Genomic DNA, 27164 nt, shown 5'->3' on the forward strand with positions numbered 1-27164 from the left:
GTGCATACTGCTACTAAAAAATGTCAGGTGATCCCACTGGTGTCTAATAAAAGGGCCGCCAAGTTTGGGAGTTTTACTTTGAAAGCAGCTAGTAAGTTGCAGGTAAAACTTAGTCCCTTTGTAAAATGTATAATTAAGCAATAGAATTCTTAATGAATCCGATGAAAATTAAGCGTAGGACTGGCCAGATATGGGATGACTTTGACGTAGTTGGCCAGCTTAAATATATTGCAATATATGGACAAACAATCCCTGTTTTGTTTAAAGGGTAAGGCATTTTTAGTAGCTGAATGCACAAAATTAGTGATGGACGAATTTATTCGCCAGTCACGAATTTGCGTGATTCGCCACGGGCGAATAAATTCACGAAACCGGCGTAAAAATTTGCTGGGAGAATTGTTTGGCGTTTCGTGAATTTAGCACAAATTTTTCGGCGAAGCAAAACAGCGCAAATTCGCCCATCACTACACAAAATGTCTCTGTCTTAAATATATTGATAATGGGTTGAGTGCAGAGGACTCTTGTATTTGTCAATTAAACATAGAGGGTCTAAAACATCAGGAAATGAAAATTGCCTGTATGCATTCACATATAATGTATGTCTGCACTATGTAGCATAATTTGTAGCATGATAGTTTTCATTTTAAATGAATTTCATCTTGAGCGATTTCTTCAGAAGTCATATATATGCATTATTCCTTGCATAGCTTGGCTGTATGTAGCTGAGACATTCTCTTGGGAAAGCTACATGTGGTGGTTTACTTGTTGTTTGGTGATGCCATTATTCTGTGAGTCAATATCCTAAATCTCCTGTAATAATAGCGGACCTTCTTGCCATGAGGAGGCAAATAAGCAAATGCAATGCAATAAAATCAGGACAAATTGGTATATTTCCAATATCAGAACAATTGCATTTAATTATATTTGCTTTTGAGTTATTCACTCTGTGTTTATATTTCTTTGCCCGTGGCATAGGGTGGCCGTGGAACTGATGGAGAGCCTGGTCCTCGGGGAGTGGCTGGTGCAACTGTAAGTAAAAAAAAAAAGGATAGAAAATAGTATTCTGCCTTGCCCTTATAATGCATTATATACTATAATGTCAAAGAGGAATTGCAATTGTTTTATGAAAGCAATGAGATAAAGATAATTCTAATTATTGCAGTGTATAATAGATATATCATGATATTTTGTATTAATTACTGCTAACCTACTCTTTTTAATGTGTCAGCATTCTGTCTTTGTAAGAAATATTTCAAGCAACATGAGAAACATAATTTTTTTAATTACATATTATTTTATAGGGTGATCAAGGTCAGCGTGGTGCTTTGGGAGAAACAGGGCCAAAAGGGGAACGGGTAAGCATATTTTTCCGGTACATATACACTTTTAATACACCAACCTATAAACCATTGTTCTAACCCTACACCCTTATTGAACTTGTATCATTGTTACATGTACTATTGGTTAGTGATGGGTGAATCTGACACGTTTCGCTTCACCAACAATTTGCAAAACGGGCGAAGATTCGCCAAAATGCATTAACGTTTATGCGTGACAAATTTTTTTGACATGAAACAAATTGCACAACAATTTTTTGACGCGCAAATTTTTTTTTCACTCATTAGAGACTATGGGCGTCATTTTTGCAGTGAAAAATTATGCTCATCACTACTCTTGGTTAATAACAGCAAACTTTAGAAATACAGTACTGCTTTATCTCACTAAGCTCTTATACTGATTTCTTAACAGGGACCTGTTGGACCAAGGGGCATAACCGGAATGCCAGGATCTAAAGGAGAGTCGGTAGGTTTACATGATTCATTTTTAAAGAAAATGTAAAGACAAGTGCAAAGACATTTTCATTCATGCCAACAGCTATGAAAGGGCACAGTGTGTGCACTGTAATGTTGACGGCAGACAGGACATATTTTTACTTAATCTTTTCCAGTGTGGGTAAGAAAGTTGCAGTCCTATGAGGATTACTGTACATTTGCGGGGGAAATGTTTTTTACCCACAATGCAGCCAGCCATTGCGTTAAAACACAAGCAATTGCACGTGCGCTTTGATACAAATCAAACGGAATTGCACTGGGAATTGTTGGTGTCAGAATGACATCTGTGCATGATTCTTAAGTTCACTGTCTATTGAGGTGATAGTAGCTCCAGGGTTTTCCTTGTGTCAATAGATGCACTTGCGCTCAGTTTAGAACAGGAGATGGGGAAAAAGGCAGCAGTGTTGAGTGCAACTATGTGGAAGTGCAAGCAGTGTCGGACTGACCCACCGGGATACCAGGAAAACTCCCAGTGGGCCCAACTGTCAGTGGGCCCTCCTGCTTCTATCCATTTAGCCTATTTCATGGGCATTCCTTATTTCTTTATGGAAAATGCTTAATAATGAAAGAGTATATTAAGTAAAAGGACTAGGAGAATAAAAAAGTTGGGTGAGGAGAGGAAAAAATAATAGCTTGGAAAGTGGCCCCACAGTGTAAGGTTTTCTGGTGAGCCCATGCACAGCTCCCCCAATGGTGCAGGTTTGTGCAATGACTTTGCCTTTTTCACCATGGCTGCAATTATGTTTGTGTTCTTAACTGAACCTTTATATATATATATATATATATATATTTATATATATATATATATATATACTGTATATCCTTACATGTTAGGTATAGTATTTGATCCCAAATATAAACTCATTAGATTTAATAGTAATTTAATATCAGTAAATATCAACAAATTATGAATATGTAATTTAATATCAGTAATATACTTCTTTATGGTTATTATATCAACCAGAATTGCAGCAAATTGCTGTTTTCACTACTCATATTGGTGATAATTTAGAAACAACACTAAATTGGTGCTGTCCAACAATGAGCATAACATCTGCTTTTTCTTTAGGGGTTACCTGGTGTTGATGGTCGTGATGGAATTCCAGGATTGCCAGGTGGAAAGGTATAATTTATAGCACAGTATGCATGTGCACTCTTACTTTGCTAGATTAGTTTCTTCAACAGAGATATTAATAACACAGGTTTATCAATAGCAACAAAGCCCGGTTATTTGTTTCACTTCCCTTTCCCCTGATATTGATTGGTTTTAATACTGCCATCTATCATGTGCACTGTATTAACGCCATGGAACTCATTGCATATTTAATATCCCGTCCTATAATGTATATGCCAAACATAATGAGTGTATTATAAAATGTGAAACATTTAATTCAGATTTCTTGAACAGGCAAGGTTAACGATAGCCTAGAATTGGCACTTTACTTTATAGATAAAACATGATTGATACATTCCATTATTATACTATTAATTCTAATCTTTGTATTATTTGCTTATGCTAAAGGCTTAAAGGAATAAAGGTGTTTGGTACAGTTGTGTTATAGGATCCACGATCGGCCTGACACCATTAAAGGGTGGTTCACCTTCAAGTTAACTTTTAGTATATTATAGAATGGACAATTCTAAGCAACTTTTTAATTAGTATTCTTTATTTATTTGTGATCATTTATTCATTCATTTATTCATTAGTTATTTGCCTTCTTCTTCTGATTTTCCAGCTTTGAAATGGGGGTCACTGACCCCCATCTAAAAACAAATACTCTGTAAGGCTACAAATGTATTGTTATTACTACTTTTTATTACACATCTTTCTATTCAGGGGTCTCCTATTCATATTAGAGTCTCTTATTCAAACCAGTGCATACTGTAGTTGCTAGGGTAATATGGACCATAGCAACCAGATGGCTGAAATTGCAAACTGGAGAGCTGCTGAATAAAAAGCGTAATAACTCAAACACCACAAATAAAAAATTAAAACCATTTGCATATTAACCATATTGTCTCAGAATATCCCTCTCTACATCATATTACCAGTTAACTCAAAGGTGAACAATCCCTTTAAGTATCCTTAAAGACAAAGATGTCTTTTAGTAAATGTAATTAGTCAGTGAGTTCTTAAATCAGTTTTTTTCCAACTTGAATCCATTTTACAGATGAAATACGACTATTTGTGAGAATTGTGCTTATATGAAGGCTACTTGCTGCTATTTCCTGTACATAGGCAAAGGTTTAAAATGATCAATATAGAATATAAATAAATAGATACGTATATATTCACATTTTTTTAAATATATTGTATATTTATCTTTGTATGGAAAACCATAGCCAAATAATATCTTAGCAGTAGCACATTTTGAGAACCATATATTTATACCTATGTTTTGTTGTAGGGTGAATCTGGTGAACCAGGAGCTCCAGGGGAAGTTGGACTTCAAGGATTGCCGGTAAGGAGTATCCTTGCTATATCTGCTGTGTGTTAGTACTGAATATGTGGTATTGAGAAAACCAGAAATGTAGACTCTGTGGACTCTGCACAATGGCATTTTTATATGTTGGCCTGAGTTAAAAGAATTTGTAAATGCATAACTAATCACAATTTGTAATGCTAAAGCATTGAATCCTGCATTTGGATTAAAATTTGGCTAAATTGTAGCACATTCTGCAGTAGGAAAATCTGGCTGCATATTTTATATCCAGTGAATCTTTAAAGTCATGTGAATATAAAGCATTGCACTTGTTCCTTGGCCATGCTGGTTTAGAGCTGCAGCAAGTGCAGGTGGTTTGAAATGTATACAGAATGTAAAAATTCTGCAGGTATATAGTATTTCCAGCCACAGAAATATTATTTCATAGTCGTAAAGAATATTTAATCTCTCTTACATATTTTGTTAGAAGGTACTTTGCAGCTTTATGACCTTTATGACAACTTTTGGCCTGCAGAATTCTGTAAGAAAATATGCTCACAGAACATCTTGAAGGCTTGTACTTTGTATAACGCCTATAATATAGTTCAAAATAGAATTGATAATGCTGTAATCTATAATCTTACAGTCTGTATCATATTAATTTACAGGACAATCTAAACACACTGCCTGTGATAATTTGCAGGCAGGGCAGTTCCAGTCATTTTGCCATTCTGTCATACTGCCATGTTTGTCTTTTTTCAAGCTGGACTACTATGTACGGCATAATAAATAATATAAAACCAAAGAGAAGCACCGCAGAACATCTTGTACTGGCTTGTGCATTAATTTCACATCCTGTATTGTGTGTAGGGTATAAAATGTAAACATTCATGTGGAAATAAAAGGGCTGACTGGATGCTTCTAAAAGGATATTAAGGGACAAAAAAGAGATTAGAAAACTATCAGTGTGCCGAAGCCTCATACACGCTTGAGTGTTTACCCATGAGAGCCATGTAAGAAATTGTATCGATTCAGGGGTCCAATAATATCCTTTGAGAATCAACAGACCAAACCTATGGTATTCTGTGGCTCCAATTCTATTTCTGAATTGCTTGAATGAATTCAAACTCAGTGTTGAAAACACCCATATAGGTGAGAACTAAGCTTTCTGTTAAAAGATTTTCAAGCTTAAATTTTACTGATTTCATTATTACGGGTGAGGTTGTTCTTTTCATGTTGCCAGTAACCATAATACTGTCTGCAGATATAAATCTGTCATTGATTTTTTTTTAGGGTATGCCAGGCAATCCTGGTGCCAAGGGAACAGCTGGAGAGAAGGTAAGAATTATATATATATATATATATATATATACTGTATATATATAAACTGTATATATACACTGTATATGCATAAACATTGCATTCAATAGCAGGATAAGTCTTTGTAAAATTAATTTTTACAGTCTAGCTAAAGCTTCTCTTTTTTTTTCTGATACTCCACGAGCAATTTATTTAGTGACATTCAGTTTAGTGGCATTAGCATAATTTAAATTTATGGCCATCTATTCCATGGGATTGTGCATATATAATAATTAGCTTGCATTGAACCCGTGGTAAAAGGAGATGGTGAGAATAAAGGACCCATTTACTGAATGGTACTTAGCCATAAAATACCTTACGGCTAATTAAACAGAATGGGCAGTAAGATATATTACTGCCTTCTCTTATGCTATAATGACATTCCATAAAAATGGACTATATGTCTTTTGTAGCAATAGAGGGTGTTTTGTAACTCGTCAGCTCCTAGCTAATATGATCATTTTATCACCTAACACTTGACTTAAAGGGCACCTGGTATATTCAATGAAACCTATATGTTAAACTGAGCAGTCCCGGGACCTTAAAATAGTTTCTTCTGCCTGAATCTACACAGAAACTGCCACAAACAAGCCTCTGGTGTCTGCAATGTTTTAGTTTCCATGAAGCAAGTACTCTACAAACCTAAGAAAATCCCTTCCAAATAATAAGCTCCATTCACAAGATCAGGAAATTATAAGCGCTTAGTTTCCAATTGAATTTTTACCTACACTTATATTCTCTCATAAATGGGCAATCATCATTAAAAAGATGAATAATTATGGACTTTCTTACACCATCATGTGCCACTGCAGTGCCAAGATGTTCTGTACTTGGACAAATATAACCTACAGGCCCCTAATAAACATAGAAGCATTAGCAACATTTTGTGCAATGCATTACAAGCAGGGATTGCTCAATAAGCCTTTAGTGATTACACTTATGCTATGGCCTGCTTAGCCAACATCCCAGACCCCTTTAGAAGGCCAGACCTTAAGATCTGCTCAGTAGGCCTTCCAGGGCCAGATTTATACATGGGGTGCCCCTAGGCAGGGACCACTAGTCCCCCCCCTTCCCACCTCCCCCTGCATATGCGTGAGCATGCATACGCAAGTCTTATCTCATCGGGTCTGGAACACAGGAAATGGCACGTGGGAGATTTAAAGGGCTGGCAAATCTTCCGCATGTCCCCAGAGCGTCGGAATCCATTAAGATGCAGCAGGCATGTCACCCCTAAAATTCTGCTGCCCAAGGCCTGTGCTTTTGTGGCCTTTCCACAAATATAAAAATATAAAAGCAAGTATCTTTAGAAAGCAATTGGAAATGGTCATTTAATAAATATTGTTTAAAAGCTCTCTCTCTCTTCTGTTTTGTAACAGGGCAACACTGGAGCTCCAGGTGTACCAGGCCTAATGGGAAACTCTGGTAAACCTGTAAGATGTAATTTTATTTTTCTAAAATGCATATTTTTTTTAAATTTTTACTCTGTCCTAAAGGAAAATGTAGAAATACCAAATAAGAATTGCATTTTATAGAATACCACATGCTTTATAAAATGCTGTTATATTCTATTCTTACACAAACAGGGTGATCAAGGACCACAAGGTGAAGTTGGCCCAAGAGGACCTGTTGGTTCATCGGTAAGTCACCAAGATGTCTTAGATTACATTTTTATTTGCTGTTTTTACTGTATAAAAGTCACCTCAAGAAACATCAATCTTCAGTATTTAAATTTGATTGTTCAGTATTTCAGTGAATTATCATCAAAGGTGAACTTCTTATTTCTTGAACTGGAGCCCTTGCGGTACAGACTATATCAGTTTTTGTATAGACTATGCATTGTATAGGCCATGCATTTATATTTCGTTTATATATGCTATTTTTTATGCTTCATAATGCCAGTAATGTATTTAATGATCTCGTTATTTCTCATCCAGCCATATTAATTGCTATAACTAAGTCTTTTTCCAAAGACTTCAGTGGAATGGCTTATTTTTGGCCATGTAAAATGGTACCGAGATGGTTTTAAATGGGTTTGTGAGAATGCCTTGGCCAAATGCAGAATTGTATCTTTCATTCATATGTATATATGTTCTTTGCACCCAATAAATCATCTATAGCATATATCTATCTATATATATATATATATATATATATATATATATATATATATATATATATATATATATATATATACTTTTTCATGATTTATAGTATTCAGTCAAAGATGTATCATTTTTTTATCATCATAGCATGGAGTAATTGTCAGGCATTGGTTTTTGCATAAATTGAAAGAAGGCTAAACACTACTACAAATGTTGTATAATTTACACTATGCATAGGCTGATCTAAAAGGAGAAATCTGCCTGAGAGGCAATCTAGAGTCAAACAAGAGGATAGTTACAGAGAAAATTGAAAGTTGATGTTTAATGGGGTAGGAATAGGTTTCTGGTAGAACTGTTGAATGATCTCTTTTGGAAATAATGTAAATATATCTAACACAGCATTGATTTAAAAGGGGACTGTCATGCATTCATAAATTATAAGTGGAGTGGATGTTAGCAATCATTTTCACAAGTATGGGTTAGTTTAAGTTGCTAGATTGTTCACCATTGTGCATTCCAGTTGCTCTTGGATTCCAGCTTTCCATACAGTAGATCTAAATAATGTACTAACTGCTGTGGTTAGAGCAACTTTTACAGGCACTTGAATTTAGAAAAGGCCCTACATCAGGCATTAACTGCTGGTTTCTCTGTGTGCATATTTTTATGATATATTTTATGTTCACCATTCACAACAGTTTCTAATCCAGTAAAGCATCTTATCTTGTATTACATTCACAACATATTAGAAAAAAACTCATCAGTAGCCAATTAACATAACTGTATCAACAGTCCTGACCTTGCTACCCTTTGGATCAGAAGTAGGACACAAGAGAAATATATCCTTCCAAGGAACAACACTAACACGCTTCCAGTAGCTTGTGATGTACAACTTGCATGTCGATCTTCAGTTTACTGGGTAGAAATGGCAAAATATTATAAAAAAAAGGAGCATCATTGTGTATACTTATGCCAAATCTATATGCCTTAATCAAGATAATATTAAGTCCTTCAACCTAAAGCTGCCCACGCATGAATACATTTGGCCATACATTTTGATCCCTGTGGATCTGTCCTGACATTAAAGTTCCCCTGCTAGGCTGACGCGGAGTGAAACTTTTCAGCTGTTCCAGTATTTGACTGACTTCTGTGATAAGGCTGCCATATTTCTGACTCAAAATTTTTTAACAATGCTTTCAAGTTTAAAACATTATATAAACGCAAAAGAAATACGTGTTCAGTATTAGAGTTTAACAAAACATTGTACTTGTACAGTTGTGCTAACTCTGTGACCCCTGAAACACAGAAAGGGCAACGTGACAAGATTTCATGGCTAATTCATTAAAGGAAAGGTGTGTCACGAATGGTTAAACATGTCACAGTGAAAACTGGTAATGATCTTAATTTCTTGTAATGATCAAAAGAACAGCAGGATCTTGTCAAAATGGTACAATATAATAAAAGTGCTGACTAGCTTATTTTGAAATATCCTTGAGTATCTGGAGGCAGCTGCCATTTAATTTTTCTTGGAAGACTGACATTGATTAATGAAATATCCCCAAGAAACTCATTAAAATCTATAAAATGTGAGACTTGTGTATCCTTTGAAAATTTAGAAACATGGTAGGATAAAGCAGGACTTTAGATGGGAATTTCTTTTTTCTAGAAATGTGGCTCCCAGAAAGCTCAGATATAAAACCCTGCTATTAGTTTCTTCCTAAATTGATTAGTGAATACATTTTATCTGGGTTGTATGGCACCTGGTATTCCCAGGGATTTTTGAGTCCAGGTACTAATCAACCCTGACCCTGCTTCTCTTCCAAAACTCAGATAAGGTTTTCTATCTGCCTCTTCTGTTTAACGAAACACATATCCCACTTTCATGCCCCTTCACTGTTTGTCCTTGGGAGGAAAAGATAAAAACCCTGCATAATCACAGCACAGTTGTATGTAGCTAGTCTACCTATAATACAAAATGAATCATTCATGTAACTGCCATTGAATGGTTCAGTTTTGATGGATAAACAATGCATACTTATGCCATTATATTATTGTGAGAATCAGAGCGTAATTAATCAAATATGAACATTTGTAGGAAAATGCTGATGAACTAATCTTTACATCCTCTTTTAACCAAATTACATATGAAACAGTCTTGATATGCAGAAATATAATCTGCTTACAGTAGCTTTCATTCAGCATTATGAATAATTGGTTTATGTAACATTTATGATCATGATTAATATTTTCTCTGTACAACTAGGATCAGGCAAACATGGATTTCTAAGGGCATAATTCAATGCAGAAACCTTTTTTTCCATGTCATGCTTTTCTCTAATACTGCCTTTGTTGGGCTTTCTAAGATTTGACAACAGAAGAAAAGTAAATTCAAAGGGGAAGCAGAGTGCATTACAGCTCATTGGCTAAGCTGTTCTGAGTAGTTCCATACCTTTCCCATCTTTGGAGGTACAAGAATCAGTTTGTTCTAAGGAGAAACAGGCAGCTTTTGGCATCTTACTGTGCTGAAATACATACAGAAGAAGGAGCGCTTTGTCTTTTTACCAACCAAAATGCCAGCCAATGAAATGAAAAGAAATATATGGATCAATTGACATCCAAACTGCCATTCATACTGATTATCATACTGTAAACTGTGGACGAAATCTTACATTTTTATCATAAGCTGTAAATGAGAGTTGCCAAGCCACTATACAGTTGGGGGCAGATTTATCAAGGGTCGAAGTGAATTCGAGGGAATTTTCAAAGTAAAAAAATTCGAAGTAATTTTTTGGATACTTCGACAATCGAATAGGATACTACGACTGACTTCGAATTCGATTCGAAGTAAAATAGTTCGAATATTCGACCATTCAATAATCGAAGTACTGTTTCTTTAAAAAAAACTTTGACTTCAATACTTCGCCAAATTATACCTGCCGAAGTGCTATGTTAGCCCATGGGGACCTTCTAGAGCAGTTTTTTTTTTAAGTCGAATCTGTCGCTGAAATCCTTCGAATCGTTTGAACGTTTTTACTTCGACCGCAAATGGCCAAATTCGATGAAAAAAAACGTTGATATTCGAAGTCAAAGTAATTCAATTCGATGGTCGAATTTCTAAGTATTTTCAACTTCAAAATTCGACCCTTGATAAATCTGCCCCTTAGAGGCCCAATTATTAAAGGTTACATTTTAGTGGTATTAGGGCTTTTTGAAACCATTTTCCCTAAAACCATGAATGTCATGAAAGTTATTAAAAGATCCAACTATAAAAAGTACGAACCTCTCTAAAAATGTGAGTTTTTCTGATAATTTGCCTGCAGTTTTTTATGCTTGATATGAATACCTATTGCTAGATGAATACCTATCTAGCCAGAATACTAGCACATTCCCCTGACTTGGTAGATACTGTCATGTGTGCTAAATACATGTAACGGTTTTCAGCACTGATCAAGGACAGACCTACACGCTTGAGGTGTATAATTCCATGGTATTGCTTAACAGTTCACTGGCACATTGAAACTGCAGCATTAAGATATTTCAAATAGATTTTACAATTTTTGTTGCTGCCATTTAAAGGAAGGAGTGAAGACATGGCTTTTTGTATTCTTGCTTGTTTGTTCAGACACTCTATCTGCAATATAGTCCCTTACACAGAACATATTTTCTTTTATCTCTGTTTTTATAAAGGGTGAAAGAGGAGAAGCTGGTCCTGTTGGTCCCCTTGGACCACCTGGGAAACAAGTAAGTATATACTAATTAAAAGAATAACTTCACCTACACTTTTTGGTAATTTCTCATTTAATCAGTTTAGTTCTGCTTTATATGAGGTATTAACTCCAGCTCATCTGATATTGGCACACCACCCCTGCTATCAGCTGCAGTCGAAATGCTTCTCTTCCCCTGTCATTGCCTACCATAGTAATCTGTGAGAAAACGTAGTGCCTGAAGCACATGCAGAAGTAACAGACAGATGGATCTCTTCAAAGAAATGTTTTAGTGAGCTTTCTGTGAGAGCTGCCAGTCACCACTACATGTCCCTCAGGCACTGTGTTTGCCATAGATTATTATGTGAAATAGTGACAGGCAGAAAGTGGCAATTTTTCTAGGGTTAGACTGAAAATGGGGCTTATCCTCTGACAACAGTTTGTTAATGCTAATAAAGTGCAACGTAAAGTGACATGGCAGAAATCTGTAATACTGCTCTCTAGCAATAACTCACAATATATTTTTTACTATCATTATATGTAATAATATCACTCAGTATTAAAATATGGTAAGTCAACACATAGGTGACCACTTAATTTTATTTAGGGCAATGGTAGACAAGGAGATTAGTCGCCTGCATTGCCCTTAAAGTACACACGAATATTATGAAAATAGATGATTTCTAAAAAAAAAGAACAGCTAAATTATTACAGGGGAACTCCACCCATAACTTTCTTGTAATGAAAGGAATTTTAATTAACATTCCAATATATATACACACAAACAATTTTAAGGCTGTAAATTAATTTGCAAGTGTAATTGCAACCGCAAGCAGTTTTTTTGGGGGGTCCATTTCTGCATTGCTGGTTCTGACTTTCGAAACAATGTAGCCAAAGCTATTGCTGGCAAAACTCCCAAAATGGCTTGCCTGCTTTGTATAGAACCGTTAATCAGCTGTGGAATTCCCCTTTAATATATCTGCTTCTTAATGCAATGCTTAGTAAAGAGAGATATATTAATACTGAATCTAAGAAGAGTAAAGTGGATATTAACTAATGAGAATGTTTGTTCAGCTACTTCTCAGTATAAACAGTATACAAAGAGCATAGGTGAAAAATAATATTAATAGAACTGGAAAGATCAGTTGCAGTGGCTGCATGAAATATTCCGTTAATGCAAAGCCTACAGTAGTGGCAATGAGAAAGATGTGCTGTGTCTGGAAGTAATGAGCACCGCTATGAATAACCTCTTTCAGTGCTGCGGAGACACTATTTACACAGCAGCAAGCAAGAGCATATACAAGGGACTGCCTGAAAGAACGCACTGTTCAAAAGGAATGTAAACCTTGGGGATTGTAACTCGCAAAGGAAGCAAAGAATAAATGGCAGGCAGTGTTGTTTGATGATATTTGGTTCCTTTAAAAATAACACAATCTGTAACCCAGCATAGTGAATCTAATGCTATGAGGATGCAGTCACACACATATATGCTCAGTGTTGAAAGTCAATATGCTTGTTCATTTTTAAGGGTCCTCAAGGAGATCCTGGGTTTATTGGCCTGCCTGGTCCTTCTGGTCTTCCGGGACTTAAAGGTGACAGGGTAAGAGATCACGAATTGTGTTGTTTATGTAACATTGTGATGTTTTGTCCTTGGGGAACACTTGGGAAAAACTTCTTTGCTGCAGGAAAGGCCAAATTCATTACTTTAAATTTCATTAGTAATCTCCGCAGAGAGACAGAGCCAAGAAATTCCCATACTGATCTGTCTAAAGTGAAGGTTTTCGTACAAATAGTTTGTCCTTTCTTTGTATTTCATGTCAGAGTCAGATTGCTGAATGGCTGCACATAAATGCTCACTAATTGTGTGTATTGGCTGCAGCCTATAAATACCTGCAAATGTATTGCTTTAGGGAACAATAGGAAAAGCGTATTCAGAGGAATTAAATGTCTATCAAAGAGTTACAAAAATGTCAGCTACTACTTAAGTAGTAGAATATTATTACTGATACTGCCAGGTTTTTAACCCTGTCTTAAAAATCAGCCCTTGCCCTTGGAGTTCTGGCATCCAAAGCAAACATTGTAAATCGTGTCCCCTACCATTATATGAATTTACAGAGAGGTAGATAACCAAATAAAAAGGTTTTTGGATTCACCATTATAGCAACTTTCACATCAACCTGCACATCCATTATTGTTTTTCCTTCTATTTCCCTCTCCTTTTTTTCTTGCTTTAGGTTATTCTCTTTTGCCTTCATAAAGCTTCTTTTCACAATGGAGCTTGTCAGTGTGTGTTTCATTTTCTCATTTCCATTCTTTTGTACCTTTAGGGGCAGATTTATTAAGGGTCGAATTGAAAATTTTAATTTTTTGATAGTCAAAACTGTCAAATTCAACTAGGGAATTATTCAAATTTGATTCGCGTTTTTTTTAAAAAAAAATCCGAATTAAATTTTTGAGATTTATCATACTCTGGTCCTTTAAGAATTCAAATTTGACTATACACCACCTAAAACCTGCCGAATTACTGTATAAGTCAATGGGAGAGGTCCAGGGATCAATTTGGTGAGGTTTGTAGCCTTCCTGACCAATTAGATTCGAATTCTATTCGAGTTTTCCGGTTGGTAAAATTCATCCGAGTTTTAAATATTGGATTTTATTAATAAATAGTTGAATATTCGAATATCAAGTACAATCGAATTCATGTGATTAAAAATAAACACATGAATTTGAAATTTGACCCTTGATAAATGTGCCTCCCAGTGTCCAATCCCTCATTCTGTTTCCTCCCTCTTTTATTCAAAGTATTCTTAGATGTATTCCTAAGGGAGTATTTCTGCTTTGTATATTAACAATGTTATCGCATTTTTTTCCTGTGTATGCCACTCTCCTCAAGCCATCTCCTAGCTCCCATAGCAGATCTTTTCCTTTTTACCATTTACCAGTCCCCATAAGTAAAATGTATCTTACTTTCTACTAACATGTATAGGCCTATGTTTCACCCTGTCTTCCCCCTGTTTGGACATAAGCCATTCTTTGCTCTTACTATCTTTTCCTCATTACACTCATTCTTCTATATTTATAAAATTGGAAGGGGAGAAGCAATAGCTGTCTCAAAGCAGTCATCCTGAAGTGCTGGCTCCTTCTCAAAGCTCAGAATCAGACACAATGCACTGAGATGGCTGCCTCCATACTACTATTACAGCTAAAAAAAAATACATTTGTTGATTCAAGAATAAATCATGACAGAATCCCTTTAAAGTCCATTTATTGGTAAACAATTATAAGGGGGTTATATAGTTTCCCCCATGTATCACACCTACATTCTGTTACTCCTCATGCACATTCAACTGTAGATGACATAGAGAGAGATGGAAAACCGAATGAAAATCATATACAGAGACAGACCTAGAGAAAGGAAATGATAGATTGGCAGACAATTGTGGATAGATGATAAATAGATAGTATACACAGGGAATAAAGAGACAGAGAGAGGGATAATCAGTACAAACATGTTTGGCAGATAAATTAGATAAAGAAATGGCTAGTTAGAAAGTAAGATGATAAATAACACATAGATAAAGATAAAACTAGATCTTATACAAAAGAAGCAGGCAATCATTCTGTTGATGCACACTTGATGGATACATTAAAAAAGAATCTGATTGCTTGGTAGGAAGATAGTCCAGATAGATGATTTGTTATACAAACTGACAGTGGCAAAAAAAACATGGGTTATTTTTACAAAAAGGTATGCAGCCTTAATGGTTCTGAGACACATTCACACAGTACAACAAAAACAAAGGAATCATTTTAGGGCCTTTTAAGCAGAGCAATTTTATTTCTGCTGGCTGAAATGAATCATAGTCATTGCATTTCATAACTGAGAAGCTTTATTTTAGTTCCAAAATTGTTCAATTTAGGGATTCGGGATTACAATAGTAATATTTAATAGTTTATTGTGACTTCATATTAAAATATGAATGTTCCAATTGACAAATTTACCACTTTTTGTATAACAATAATCATCTTGCCGTTATATCAGATTTATCTTGCTTTACTTAGCATTTTCCAGGCAACTCCTTCCATGAGGCAAGGTGAGAACTTTGCCTCAGGTGGCAGTGTATGGCAGGTTACCAGGGGTGAAATCCTAGTTTTAGAAGAAGAAATTGGCTCTTCTAGTGTAGAGAGTGCAATAGCAGCAGCCCCCCACTATACCATAAGAGTGCAGGGGTGGTAAATACCACTGAAGCATTTTAATTGCTGAGAATATTACAAGGGCCCTTCCAGTAACAAAGTATCTTTCCTACCGCCAACCGAATCCAACCAGTTAGCTCTTTAAATTCCAAAAAAAATACACAAACAACAGATGAATTTAGACCATTTGCCTCAGAGGATCATTTTTTCACATTGTATGTGAAATAAATTTTAATATGAAAATGTCTTGTATTATGTATATTATACACATATTCTGTACAAATATTAATTTAGGCTATTGCCATAAAGCAAACATTGCTTGTGGATAACAATGGGAAGCACTTGGCAAGCCACGATGCATTATACCCGACTGCAATACAACTGGCAATTTGTTTATCTGAATTTGTCTTGTTTAATTTATCTAACTTAGGGTACAGTTGGTGAGACTGGACCTAAAGGTGAGCAGGTGAGGAATGTTCATTAACTTTTTACCTTCATTTTTTTATATTTTCAAATTAAAATGTTTAAAGAATATAAGGTAGATTAATTAAAATTCATACTGTGGATTCTAAAGGATTCAGAAATATCTCTTCTCTCTTCCCTGATTCTCATAAAAGATTAGTACATTGATTAAAGCAGATCTTATCGCCATCCAAGTATCTATTGTGAGTCGTAAAAGACAAAGGTTCATTAATAAGCCCTATGGTTTTAACTTGATATTTGCTTCTTGCTTTTTGTTAAGAACTCCTACGTATATATTGTGATTCCGTTGTGTGTGAGAAATCTGCTATTTCAGATGAGAAATGTCTGAAATCTGAAAATAAGAAAATTATATAAGATGGTTGGGATTTACAGCTCATACTATTTATATTCAATCTTCAGTCTAAGAGAAGTATTATTGCAGCACTTGTGCTATGTGCAGTATGTTTTTTTTCTAACATCATCTATTATTTAATGCAGGGTGCTGCTGGAGAAGAAGGGTTTGGAGGAGAAAAGGGAGAGCTGGTGAGACATTTCTTTACTTATTTTTATCTTTTGATATTTGAGGTAGAGTGGCTTAGATTTAGCAGACTTGTGATTTATCAATAATCACTGTAAAAAAAACACTGCCGGGGCTCTTTGTTAATAACAGTCATGTTGGGTTGTGGCGACAAATTTATGAAAAAGCCACAATCACTTTTTTTCAATTTATTTTCAAGAAAAAATAAAAATAGCAAATGGAGCAAAATCTTGGAATAAAATGTAAGCGTCAACTTTCTTAAAAACCTTTCATTGAATTCTATGGCATTTTAACAGGTCTTAAGGTGGCCATACACGGGCCGATAAAAGCTGCCGACAGACCGTGTCGGCAGCTTATTGGCCCGTGTATGGGGGCCCCCGACGGGCTTCCCCGATCGAGATCTGGCCGAAAGTCGGCCAGATCTCGATCGGATGGGGTTAAAAATCCCGTCGGATCGTGGCCGCATCTGTTCGTTGATGCGGTCCCGCGATCCGACCGCCCGTTTGGCGAATGCTAGGATCCGATCGTTGGGCCCTAGGACCCACGATCGGATCAGCCCGATATTGCCCACCTCAAGGTGGGCATATCGGAGGGAGATCCGCTCGTTTGGCGACATCGCCAAACGAGCGGATCTATCCGTGTATGGCCACCTTTAGGTAGTGTCATTTTAACTTTTCATTTTTTTAAATAAATCATGTAAAATGATTTGTGCCAATATTGTAGCCAAAATTATTCCTAAATCTGCCCCTTATTATACCAATACAAAGGGTTTCCGGATAACAGATCCTACACCTGTAAAAGATGCAAAGTTTGCTACAGGTTTAAATATCCCTACAACCAGTTAGCTGGTAGCATTTACTGTATGGTTACTGCTCCTGAGCAAACTTTGTGATTGTTATTACACGGGGGAACTTACAATTTTGAATTACAGGTTCCTAAAATTGGATATGATGTATAATATGTCAAATGTAAAGTGAAAAACATTATGTTGGCTACTTCCCTAATCCTTTGAACACTATACCAAGTCCAATCCCAACTGCAGCAGATGCTCCTCAGAGTATTAAAAAATACATTTACTTAAACATCTCATTATTTTTTCATGTTGCTTGGGAGTCAGTGCACTAGAGCTTAAGTATACAGGACACACACTGTATACATTTCCATTTTGTAGCCCAGTTATTATATATAATGAAGGCACAACAAAGAAATCCAGCATATTGATCAGGTCCCTGGGCACAAACCTTGCCCCCACAAGGAGCAGTATTTATCCAGAATGCTTACAAGGCGATCAAATGCAAACACTTTAGGGCACTTGTTTTGTTTTCCAGTTTCTTGGAAAATTATTTATGACAAATCAAAGAGGCTAACTCAGACTCACAACCGGTTTTTCTAAATGACAACAGAAATCAATGAAAATATGGGCCCCATGGATCCATATTGTTATCTAAATTCTATCTTTTCTTAAATATTATATTATAATATGAAAAACGAAATAATATAACTGTAGTATTAAAAAAGATACTTTTTAAACCTATTTCTTTAAGTCTCTGAACATTATTTCTTTTATTTAGGGTGATCTCGGAAAGGCTGGTGCAAAAGGAGCTGTAAGTATAATTAATGCCTTTAAAAACATTATGTTTATTATATAATGGCCCTGAACTGGATGAAAAATAACAAATCAGCAGTTTAACATATTTTATTGGCCAACTTGGTTTTCCCTATTTGCTTACCAACTATGGTACAGTCAAACAACTGTCTGAACAACCAAATATCTTATCTCGCATGGGCTAATAATCATATCATGTTTTCAGAAATGATCAAACAAAAAAATCAGTCAATATTTAATTACCTTCATAGTCTTTCAATCCATGGTGCAATTTAAACTGTATGGCTCGGTATTATAGTATTTTTGTCCTTTTATTTGGAGTAGCTTGCAAAACATATTTTGTATGCTGTGCATTGTTTATTTATTTGTGGCTTCTGTCAATTTTTTAATTTGATGTTTTTCAGAGAAAGCTTCAGCCATATAATTCTTTGTTTCAGCTAGTTTGTAGGGAGAGAGGGATTAAGGAGCGAAATTCTGGGATGGTTGTTGTTTACCCACTAACAAGTAACATTTTTACTTCTCACCTTTGACCTTGGGTCATTCCAAAGGAATTACATTAGAAAGCATGCTGTATACTGTATCTACAAAAATGTTTTACCAAATGAAAACTTATGAAATAGGGGACTTCATATATAACATACACCTGCAGAAAGTAGAGAATACTAACATTCATACATTTTTTAATGTTCCATTATACAATAAACCCATATTCACAATGTCCTCCATGGCAGAAACCTTTGCTAAAACCAAGCTGAAACCAAGGAAATCCTAGTTGAAACCAACATAGTTGCAACTTTCAAAGAGCTGTGTGTGCACAAATGCCAGCATCATAGGCTCCCCTTATCTGACTACTGCACAACATGTTTCACCACTCACCACAGTGGAAAAAGACAGTGTTGTGCTTCAACGTGTTGAGCAGAATGGAGCTTTAAAGACTGCTCTCAGTGTACATGTTTAGGTCAAATTCCTTTTTGTTTATAGAAGGGACAATCTTGGGTTGTGTATGGATTACAAACAGTATGAGAACTTCTAGTTGTATCCACCTCCCCATTTACTAAACAGTGTCTTCCTATTACTAAACCGTTTTAAGGTTCTATAGATTTTAGCTTTGATTATAGTTTTACAAATGCAGCAGAAGGAAAAAAAGAGTGTTGATCCATGACATTCTAGAGAATAGATACTCACAATGAGCCCAATCTACAGTGTTTACACCCATGAATACATGTATTGGCACGAGTACACGAGGAGTTACAACTGTGGGTGCTCCAAAATGGATTCAATAGAGAGAGAGTGAGAGACTTTACAGTTATACACTAGAAAATTAGGCACAGTTTATCCATGGCACAGGAGAGCTTAACATTTTCAAATAAAAAGAAAGCTGTCCTTAGTAATTTCGATTGCAGAATACTGTTGTGATTGGTTAAAACGGAGTCTTCAAAAGTGGACGGTCCAGTATGCCTAAGGACCGCATATTACATGTGTGGTTTAATTTATGCAATGAGCAGATATATTGTAACTGAATTATTAATTGAAGAAAAGGAGTGAGTAAAAAGCAAATTTAGTTCTTAATGAATTGAGAACAAAGATAACCAGGTCTTGTGAAAACTCCAGAACATAGTGTATTGAACACATGGAAATTAGCTAATACACATCAATTATTTTTGATCAGACTGGAAAGCTTGGTGAGCCAGGTAATCGTGGCTCAGAAGGAAGCCGTGGATTGCCTGGAGTAGAAGGTCCCCAGGGATCACCTGGACCTCGGGGTATGCAGGGGGAGCAAGGTGCACCTGGATTACCTGGAAGCCAAGGACCTGCTGTAAGTAACTGCCCCTATACCTTCATTTGTTTATATATATATAATTTCATTTAACATTGAACAATACGAACATCTTTTATTTCAGGGTAGAGAACCAACTGATCAACACATTAAGCAAGTCTGCATGAGGGTTCTTCAAGGTAAGGAACGCCCATAAATTGACCATTCTAGCATATGTATTGTGTAGATTCATTCCACATATTTAATATTATTGACTATTTGAGAAAAGAATTGGCACACAACAAGCATTAGTATTTCAGATATCGCAAGGCTTGTTTAAGTGAGGCTTTTAGAGGATTGTAAAAAAAATGTCATTCATGAACTATCTAACAAATGTGAAGTAAATTGTGTATTGCTGAAAATCTATTAGAATCTTTTTAAACCAGTTGAATTATTTATACTAAAAAGTTATTTGAAAATCATTATTAGAACTGTATTGACAGTAAGGGTAAGCCTTCTAAAAGTATTTTTCTTTTATTCCTGCAGAACAATTGGCCCAGTTGGCAGCCAGTCTACGTCGGCCTGAATCTGGGGCTGCAGGCCTTCCTGGGCGACCAGGTCCACCAGGACTTCCAGGGCAACCAGGTGATAATGGTGTACCTGGGCATGCTGGACCTAGAGGACTTCCAGGGCTTAAAGGACCTTCTGGTGAGCTTGGTCTTAAAGGTCCAAAAGGTAAGTTTGTTATTATAATCAGAAAGTATATTAATATGTCTGTGTCATCTTTAAGAGGAAAATATACCATTTTGACATCAGTTCATTCAGTTAGGCTTAAGGAGAATAGGTGCATAGACAGTCTTTGAACTTAAAATAAAAATGAATGTACTGTTGTTTTACACATCATACCTGATTCCACAGATTGAAAGGAAACCACAATACCATTTCCCCACCCCCTTAGGCTCACAGTGTAATACAGTGCCTCCCTCACTTTGTTCCATTTTGAAGTGATGGATTCTGGGCCTTGATGTCTGTCTGATGCACACTTCTCTCTGGAAGGAAAAGTGATCTCATGTCCCAAAAATCCATCACCTCACTCACAATGATTGGATCACTCTGTGGGCCTAAGTGGGGAATAGGGTACTGGCCCCTGCAGCACATGCAGACTATCCTGTGTTCCTTTCAATAAGTGGAATGAGGTATGTGTGTTTAAAAAAATACAGATATTTAATTTAGTAAGTTCAGTGTTATACATAAGCCCAACAGAACGAGCAAATATAAAAAAGGCGATATATTTTCCGTTTAATGCTTCAGCCATGCTGTCTTGATGGCTACCAGCATTCTGTGTCGAATGCCAGCATCCCTCTCCTCAACATGCACATTAATCATTATTCAAGCAGTTTTTCTGAAGAATACCTCCAGCTGATATATCAAAGGAAATGTGTTTGTTTGAATAATGCAGCTTTAATGGTTTTTACCGAGTGAAATCTCGCAAAATCCTGCTATTTAAGTGAATGGCTGTTACAGTTCAATCAGCATAAAAAGCAGTATTACACATTCATATATCAACTTCCAAGTGTTAATACATCATTATTATCACACTTTAACTGGTGGAAAGAATTACTCAAGGGTGAGTGTTGGTTGTCAGGCTGTTTACAAAAACTGAAAGATGGTGAAAATCTGAATATATTTCTTTTTCAGCATGGTTCTTAATGTATAACCTCACCTTCCCTCACATTTCCCTTGAGGAAGTTATATATTTAATCTATTTTACCAACTGGAACAGTTTACTTGACAACAACAGTCCTGCTTGTTATAAGAAAGGGTATATAGTGATTAGCAAATTTGACTCCTGTAAACTGTATTTTTAACAGCTTTTCTGCAGTTTTTTGCTGCTATTATTTTCCATTTCTGCATAAACAGAACAAGGAGGCCAGTATTTGTAGGCAGGCAACAAAGGACCGGGTCTAGGGTGCCAAAAATTGTGGGGTGGCATGCCTCTTGCTGGCCGCATCATCACTGGGGACTGGATGGGACATTTTGACAGTGCTTTGAATCTCCCGCCCAGCCCCCAGTGAAAGAGATTTCAATGGGCTGCGAGCAGCGGGTGGGTGAACAAACAGGAAGGGGGTGAGGCGCGAGGGAGGTGTGAGCCCTGAGAACAAGGGGGCTTGTTTCTATAACCCAAATACATTTTTTTACATGTCCAATGTAAAATGCTGTGCTATGATCCCTTAACAATGGTAATGCATTATGGTTTGGAAAGCCATTACATGACTGATCTTTGGGGACTGTTTTTCCCTGGATATCTATTTATTTCCAATATACAGGCATACCATCCTATCTCTGAGGCAGTTTGATGAATCTGTTTGTGCATATTGTGTATAGTTTAACAACCTAACTGATTATTTTTCTGTACATTTTATTTAAACGCATATGACGAACTTTAATTATTTTTTTTAGTTGATACGCAAAAAAAAGTTCTTATTTTACAAAAGAGTTCTTGAGTAAAGCACTATTATAAAATTAAATATTGGACTACCCAAATGAGTTTCTAGCAACATGCTTTCTTTCAGTAAGCTTTTTATAGATTTGTGTATCGGCTAAACACCTGTACTTTCTTTAGGTGATGCAGGAGAAAGAGGTGAAAGAGGATTCCCAGGAAGAGGTCCAAAGGGTGTGCCTGGTTTGCCAGGTCTTCCAGGTATGTAATTAAATAATTTCCTATATGAAACTTGCAGTGACTGTTTAGTCCTAGGAAGGTTTACTATCAAAGGTTAGGACAAGAATTACATCTGTATTCATGTCCTTACTACAGCCCTATGTAAAATCAAAACAAAAAAATAACTAGGAATTCTGAACAGAATTAGAAGCCTAATTTACATTGAAACACAGGTATGGGACCCGTTATTCGGAAACTAATTATCCAGAAAGTTCAGAATTACAGAAAGACCATCTTCCATAGACTCCATTTTATCCAAATTTTTTAAAAAGCGATTTCCCTTTTCTATGTAATACATTATACTTGATTCAAACTAAGATATAAGTAATCCTTGCTGGAGTCAAAACCAGCCTTTTGGGTTTATTTAATGTTTACATGGTTTTCTAGTAGATTTAAGGTATGAAGTACTATACCTTCATCCGGAAAACCCCAGGCCCCAAGCATTCTGGATAACAGGTCCCATATCTGTAGTTGGAAAAATGAACACAATACACGTGTGCAAATTGGTGCATTTAGAACATTTTTTTGCTGGAAGGTCTGCTTTTGTATGTACAGTTATGGGATTCATTATCCCATTATACAGAAAGCTATAAATTACCGAAAGGCCATCTCCCATAGACTCCATTTCATGCAAAAAATCCTTTTTCTCTGTAATAATAAAACTGAACCTTTTACAGAAAGATCAGTTATCTGCAAAACCCCAGGTCCCTAGCAATCTGGATAACAGGTCCCATACCTGTAATTGTTCCTTGAAGTTCACAAACCTGACTGTTTCTGTTATTCTCAAATAGTTCTGGTTCTTTTAGTCCTGTGGCACCACATTATCTATGATAAGCCACTCTTTGCAGTCAGTATTTAGTCCACAAATTTCACAAGCACTTACATTTTTTTTCAATAGGTGAACAAGGGAAACCAAGCTATGGTCGAGAGGGACGTGATGGAGAGAGAGGCCCTCCTGGTCCTGCTGGTTCACCAGGAATACCTGGACCACCTGGCTCTTCTGGCCCAGCAGGTTATTGTGATCCTTCCTCTTGCAGCCTTCAAGCTATTGCTGCTCCTCAGTCTGGTAAAGACTCCAACATGAAAGGACCTGACTCTTAATTCGATTCCACGTTACTGCCTGCACTTACAACATGGCACCACAGGATGGAATCATTTGGAAATGATAATAAACAAGACTTTCATTCTGAACAGCAGGCATTAACTTACTTTGTACGTGGGAACCAAAAGGAATCAACATATTTTGGAGGAAATGGTGCTTATAAAACTACTGCAAGGAGACCTTCACATCTCTCCGGCAGTAAAGAAAAGAATTAATTGTTTTAATAAAGAAATATATCTAACTCTCCTGAGCCACCATGTAAATCCCAAGGAAGAAGAAATGTTTTGTTTTCACCTCAACTTTTAGCCACCGCCTTTGTCATTGTTTAAGAATCCACTGACTGTCCAGCAAACAAGATACCTAGAAAATCACCTTAATATTAGGCAGCAGAAAAAGCAACTATAAAAGCACCAGTATGTTTTGCAAACAGAACTGCACAAGCAAGCACAAATTAAAATTAGCCATTTGCAACTAAATACCCCAGCTAGTTAATAATCCCCATTTTGCATCCAGATCACTGTAAATGCATTTACATAAAATGGCGAAACACTTTCTGTAAAATCTTGCTACACTGAGTATGCTGTAAATCTGTAAATGTGTTATGTGGGTCATTCTGACAATCAATATGCCATGAAAATGATTTTTTTGGGGTAGAACAAGAGCAACATATCGGCCTAAGATTGCATTGTCTTTATCAAAGCATAGCGACACTTCTTCTGCATGACACCAGTAGGGCAATGTAAGCTCAAAAACAAGAGGTTTTCAATATCCCCATAATAAAATTGTTTTGTAGCTGAGAATATTTATTTTCATGTGGCATCTCTGGTTGTACAAAGGAAGGAAATAAATACTGTTTTGTAACCCTGTGCATGTTTTTCTCTGATTACTTGAACAAAATGAAAAGGAGAGCTTGAGCTGGACCACCTAAAGAGACATCTGGATGCCTTTTCACAGATTTGCTTTCAAAATGTGACACGCAAAGTTGACACGGAAGTCCAAGTTAACCTATTTTCCATAACAAACTGCAGGAGGTTATTTATCAACTTAATGATATTAGCGTTAATTACTGTTAAGAGACCTATTATGAACAGACTGTAGATATGTTCCCATCTGTCTTGTTTACCCTGATTTGTTTGAAAGTGATTTTTGTGGGGGTGTTTATACAGATAAAGAGCGCATGAATAAGGAAGAAAAGTATATTAAATACGTGGTTGATTTTTGCTGCATCAAGCTGCATCATTTTTTCAAATCTTTATGTTAGAGAAGTAAATTACCATATCTATTCCCTGTTCCTTTCTTTTTCACCTCATTGGGAGACTGCAACATATAACTGTACTTTTTACTGATAGGAAAGATATATTCTTGGCTGTTAAATGGAATTCCAAAAACAAAACCTCAAGACCCATTTAGGACAAGGTTACAACCTAAAGGTGAAATGTGATGTGACAAGATGAGCTAATACAGATATGGGACCTATTATCCAAAATGCTCAGAACCTGAGGTTTTCTGGATAACGGAAACAGAAACGGAATTTGGAACTTCATACCTCAAGTCTACTAGAAAATCATGTAAACATTAAATTAACCCAATAGGCTGCTTTTGCTCCCAATAAGGATTAATTATATCTCAGCTGGGATCAAGTACAAGGTACTGTTTTATTATTACAGGGAAAAAGGAAATTATTATTAACATTTTTTTATGGGTGATAGGCTGAAAAAGATCGAACATTTTTTTGGGGCTACCCTCCTTCCCCCCTACATTTCCTAACTCATGGCACATTAACTATACAGTGGGCACATGTGTAGGGCAAAATAAAAATTTTATTTGCTGTTTTGAAGGTTTCCCAGGGTTGTGTAGTGCTGCTACATATACCTCCATTGTAACTTCAATTTTGCGCCGTATTCAAATTAAGCATCGCTAGCGTAACTTCGCTGTGCTTGGCGAATTAACGCTAGCGCAACTTTGCAACCTTACGCTTCCCCTGAGTGCAACTTCGGATTTTAGTGAATTTGCGTAGCGCTGGCGAAAATACGCCTGACCAAGTGCGTCGAATCGGACGCTGGGGCAACTACGGATCTTAGTGAATTTGCCCCTATGGGAGATGGTCTTTCCATAATTCAGAGCTTTCTGAATAACAGATCCCACACTAAGTTTGCCCAGGAGCAATAATTCAACAGGCAGGTAGAATTTACAGGTCTCCTGTTCAAAAGCAAATATCTTATTGGTTGCTATGGGTTACTGCTCCTGGGAAAATTTAGGGGATTATTTACTTAAACTCAAATGTATCTAATTTTTTTATTAAACAAAGCTCGACCAAACTCCCACCCATGATTTTTTCTTATTTATCAATAAAATAACTCTAAAAAGTCGGGAAAAAACACATTTTTTGGACTTTTCTCCAGAATTGCTTGATTTTTTTCGGGTTATCACCCAAGAACCCCAAATTTTTCAGATTATCAGGCTAAACCCAGCACAGACCACGATATCTTCTAATTGGGATGACATGACCTTTAGCTAAATTTTGATTCAGATTGCCGCTCCCTAAAGCTGAGGGGCTGGTGCACCTGGACCACGAGTTACACTGGTGAGTTAGAAGCAATGGCACTGTGGCACCTTTTTTTCTCTATTTCTTGTATTATATGTGACCTTGACAGGTTTGAGATGCTGGGTTTTCAGATTCTGGCTTTTTGCAGCATCAGGTGTAATACTGTAAAAAAAAAAGTTTTTGCCCTAAAAAGCCTGAGGAATGATGCATAAATAGATCATTCGTAAACAGATACAAATATTTGCACTTACAGGACATTTGCATTTCACCCCCATCAAAAGGGCATTTGTGAACAAACTTTTCGGAACATCAGCTGGATATAGAGTAGGTGGGAGGCCTAACAGGGCTCACTTGGATCCTAGTTAAGGTTACACAATAAGGTCTATATAGCACATTAACCCACATATGTAATAAAAGGCAATACGTTTGTCCAGTAGCAGTAACACCCAGCAACCAGTGAGATTTTTGCATACATACAAGTGACCAATGAATTCTACCTGCTGATTGGTTACTGCTACTGAGCAAACTTAGTGCCCTTTATTACATAACTCCCATGGTGCTTTACCTGCGGCCATGCTTTCAGGGAGAACAGTGGCAAAATAAATAAAGTGCGGATTTTACTGAACGTTACCTCTTTCGCCAGAGTTGCCTTCACCACCTCAGTCCAGGTGAAGTGCATTAAAGTAGCTAGATCTTCCTCAATCTTCTTTTACAGTGGGCTCATGTGTAGGGCATTAGAATAACTCTCTTGTCTTGATTAAGTTTCCCTGCACAAGTGTAATTTGTAAGTACATGCATCAACATTTAACGTAATGCAATTTGAAA

The 27164-nt window shown here is 36.4% G+C and overlaps 1 protein-coding gene across 2 annotated transcripts in view; it reads left to right on the plus strand.

Annotated features, from left to right (window-relative positions):
* The window catches only part of col9a1.L (collagen, type IX, alpha 1 L homeolog), an 82263-nt gene extending 57603 nt beyond the window's left edge, over window positions 1–24660 (plus strand). For both annotated transcript variants that reach the window (XM_018261946.2, NM_001093327.1), the window contains 18 exon segments: window positions 976–1029; window positions 1302–1355; window positions 1750–1803; window positions 2902–2955; window positions 4241–4294; window positions 5549–5593; window positions 6991–7044; window positions 7198–7251; window positions 11401–11454; window positions 12946–13017; window positions 16042–16077; window positions 16572–16616; window positions 18183–18215; window positions 19887–20033; window positions 20119–20173; window positions 20520–20708; window positions 22597–22674; window positions 23591–24660. In XM_018261946.2, the coding sequence (XP_018117435.1) occupies window positions 976–1029; window positions 1302–1355; window positions 1750–1803; window positions 2902–2955; window positions 4241–4294; window positions 5549–5593; window positions 6991–7044; window positions 7198–7251; window positions 11401–11454; window positions 12946–13017; window positions 16042–16077; window positions 16572–16616; window positions 18183–18215; window positions 19887–20033; window positions 20119–20173; window positions 20520–20708; window positions 22597–22674; window positions 23591–23793 (1335 nt within the window). In that variant the 3' untranslated portion in view covers window positions 23794–24660.
* Window positions 24661–27164: the final 2504 nt, after the last annotated feature.

The sequence above is a fragment of the Xenopus laevis genome, chromosome 5L (genome assembly GCF_017654675.1).
Source record: "Xenopus laevis strain J_2021 chromosome 5L, Xenopus_laevis_v10.1, whole genome shotgun sequence".
NCBI classification, from domain to species: Eukaryota; Metazoa; Chordata; class Amphibia; order Anura; family Pipidae; genus Xenopus; species Xenopus laevis.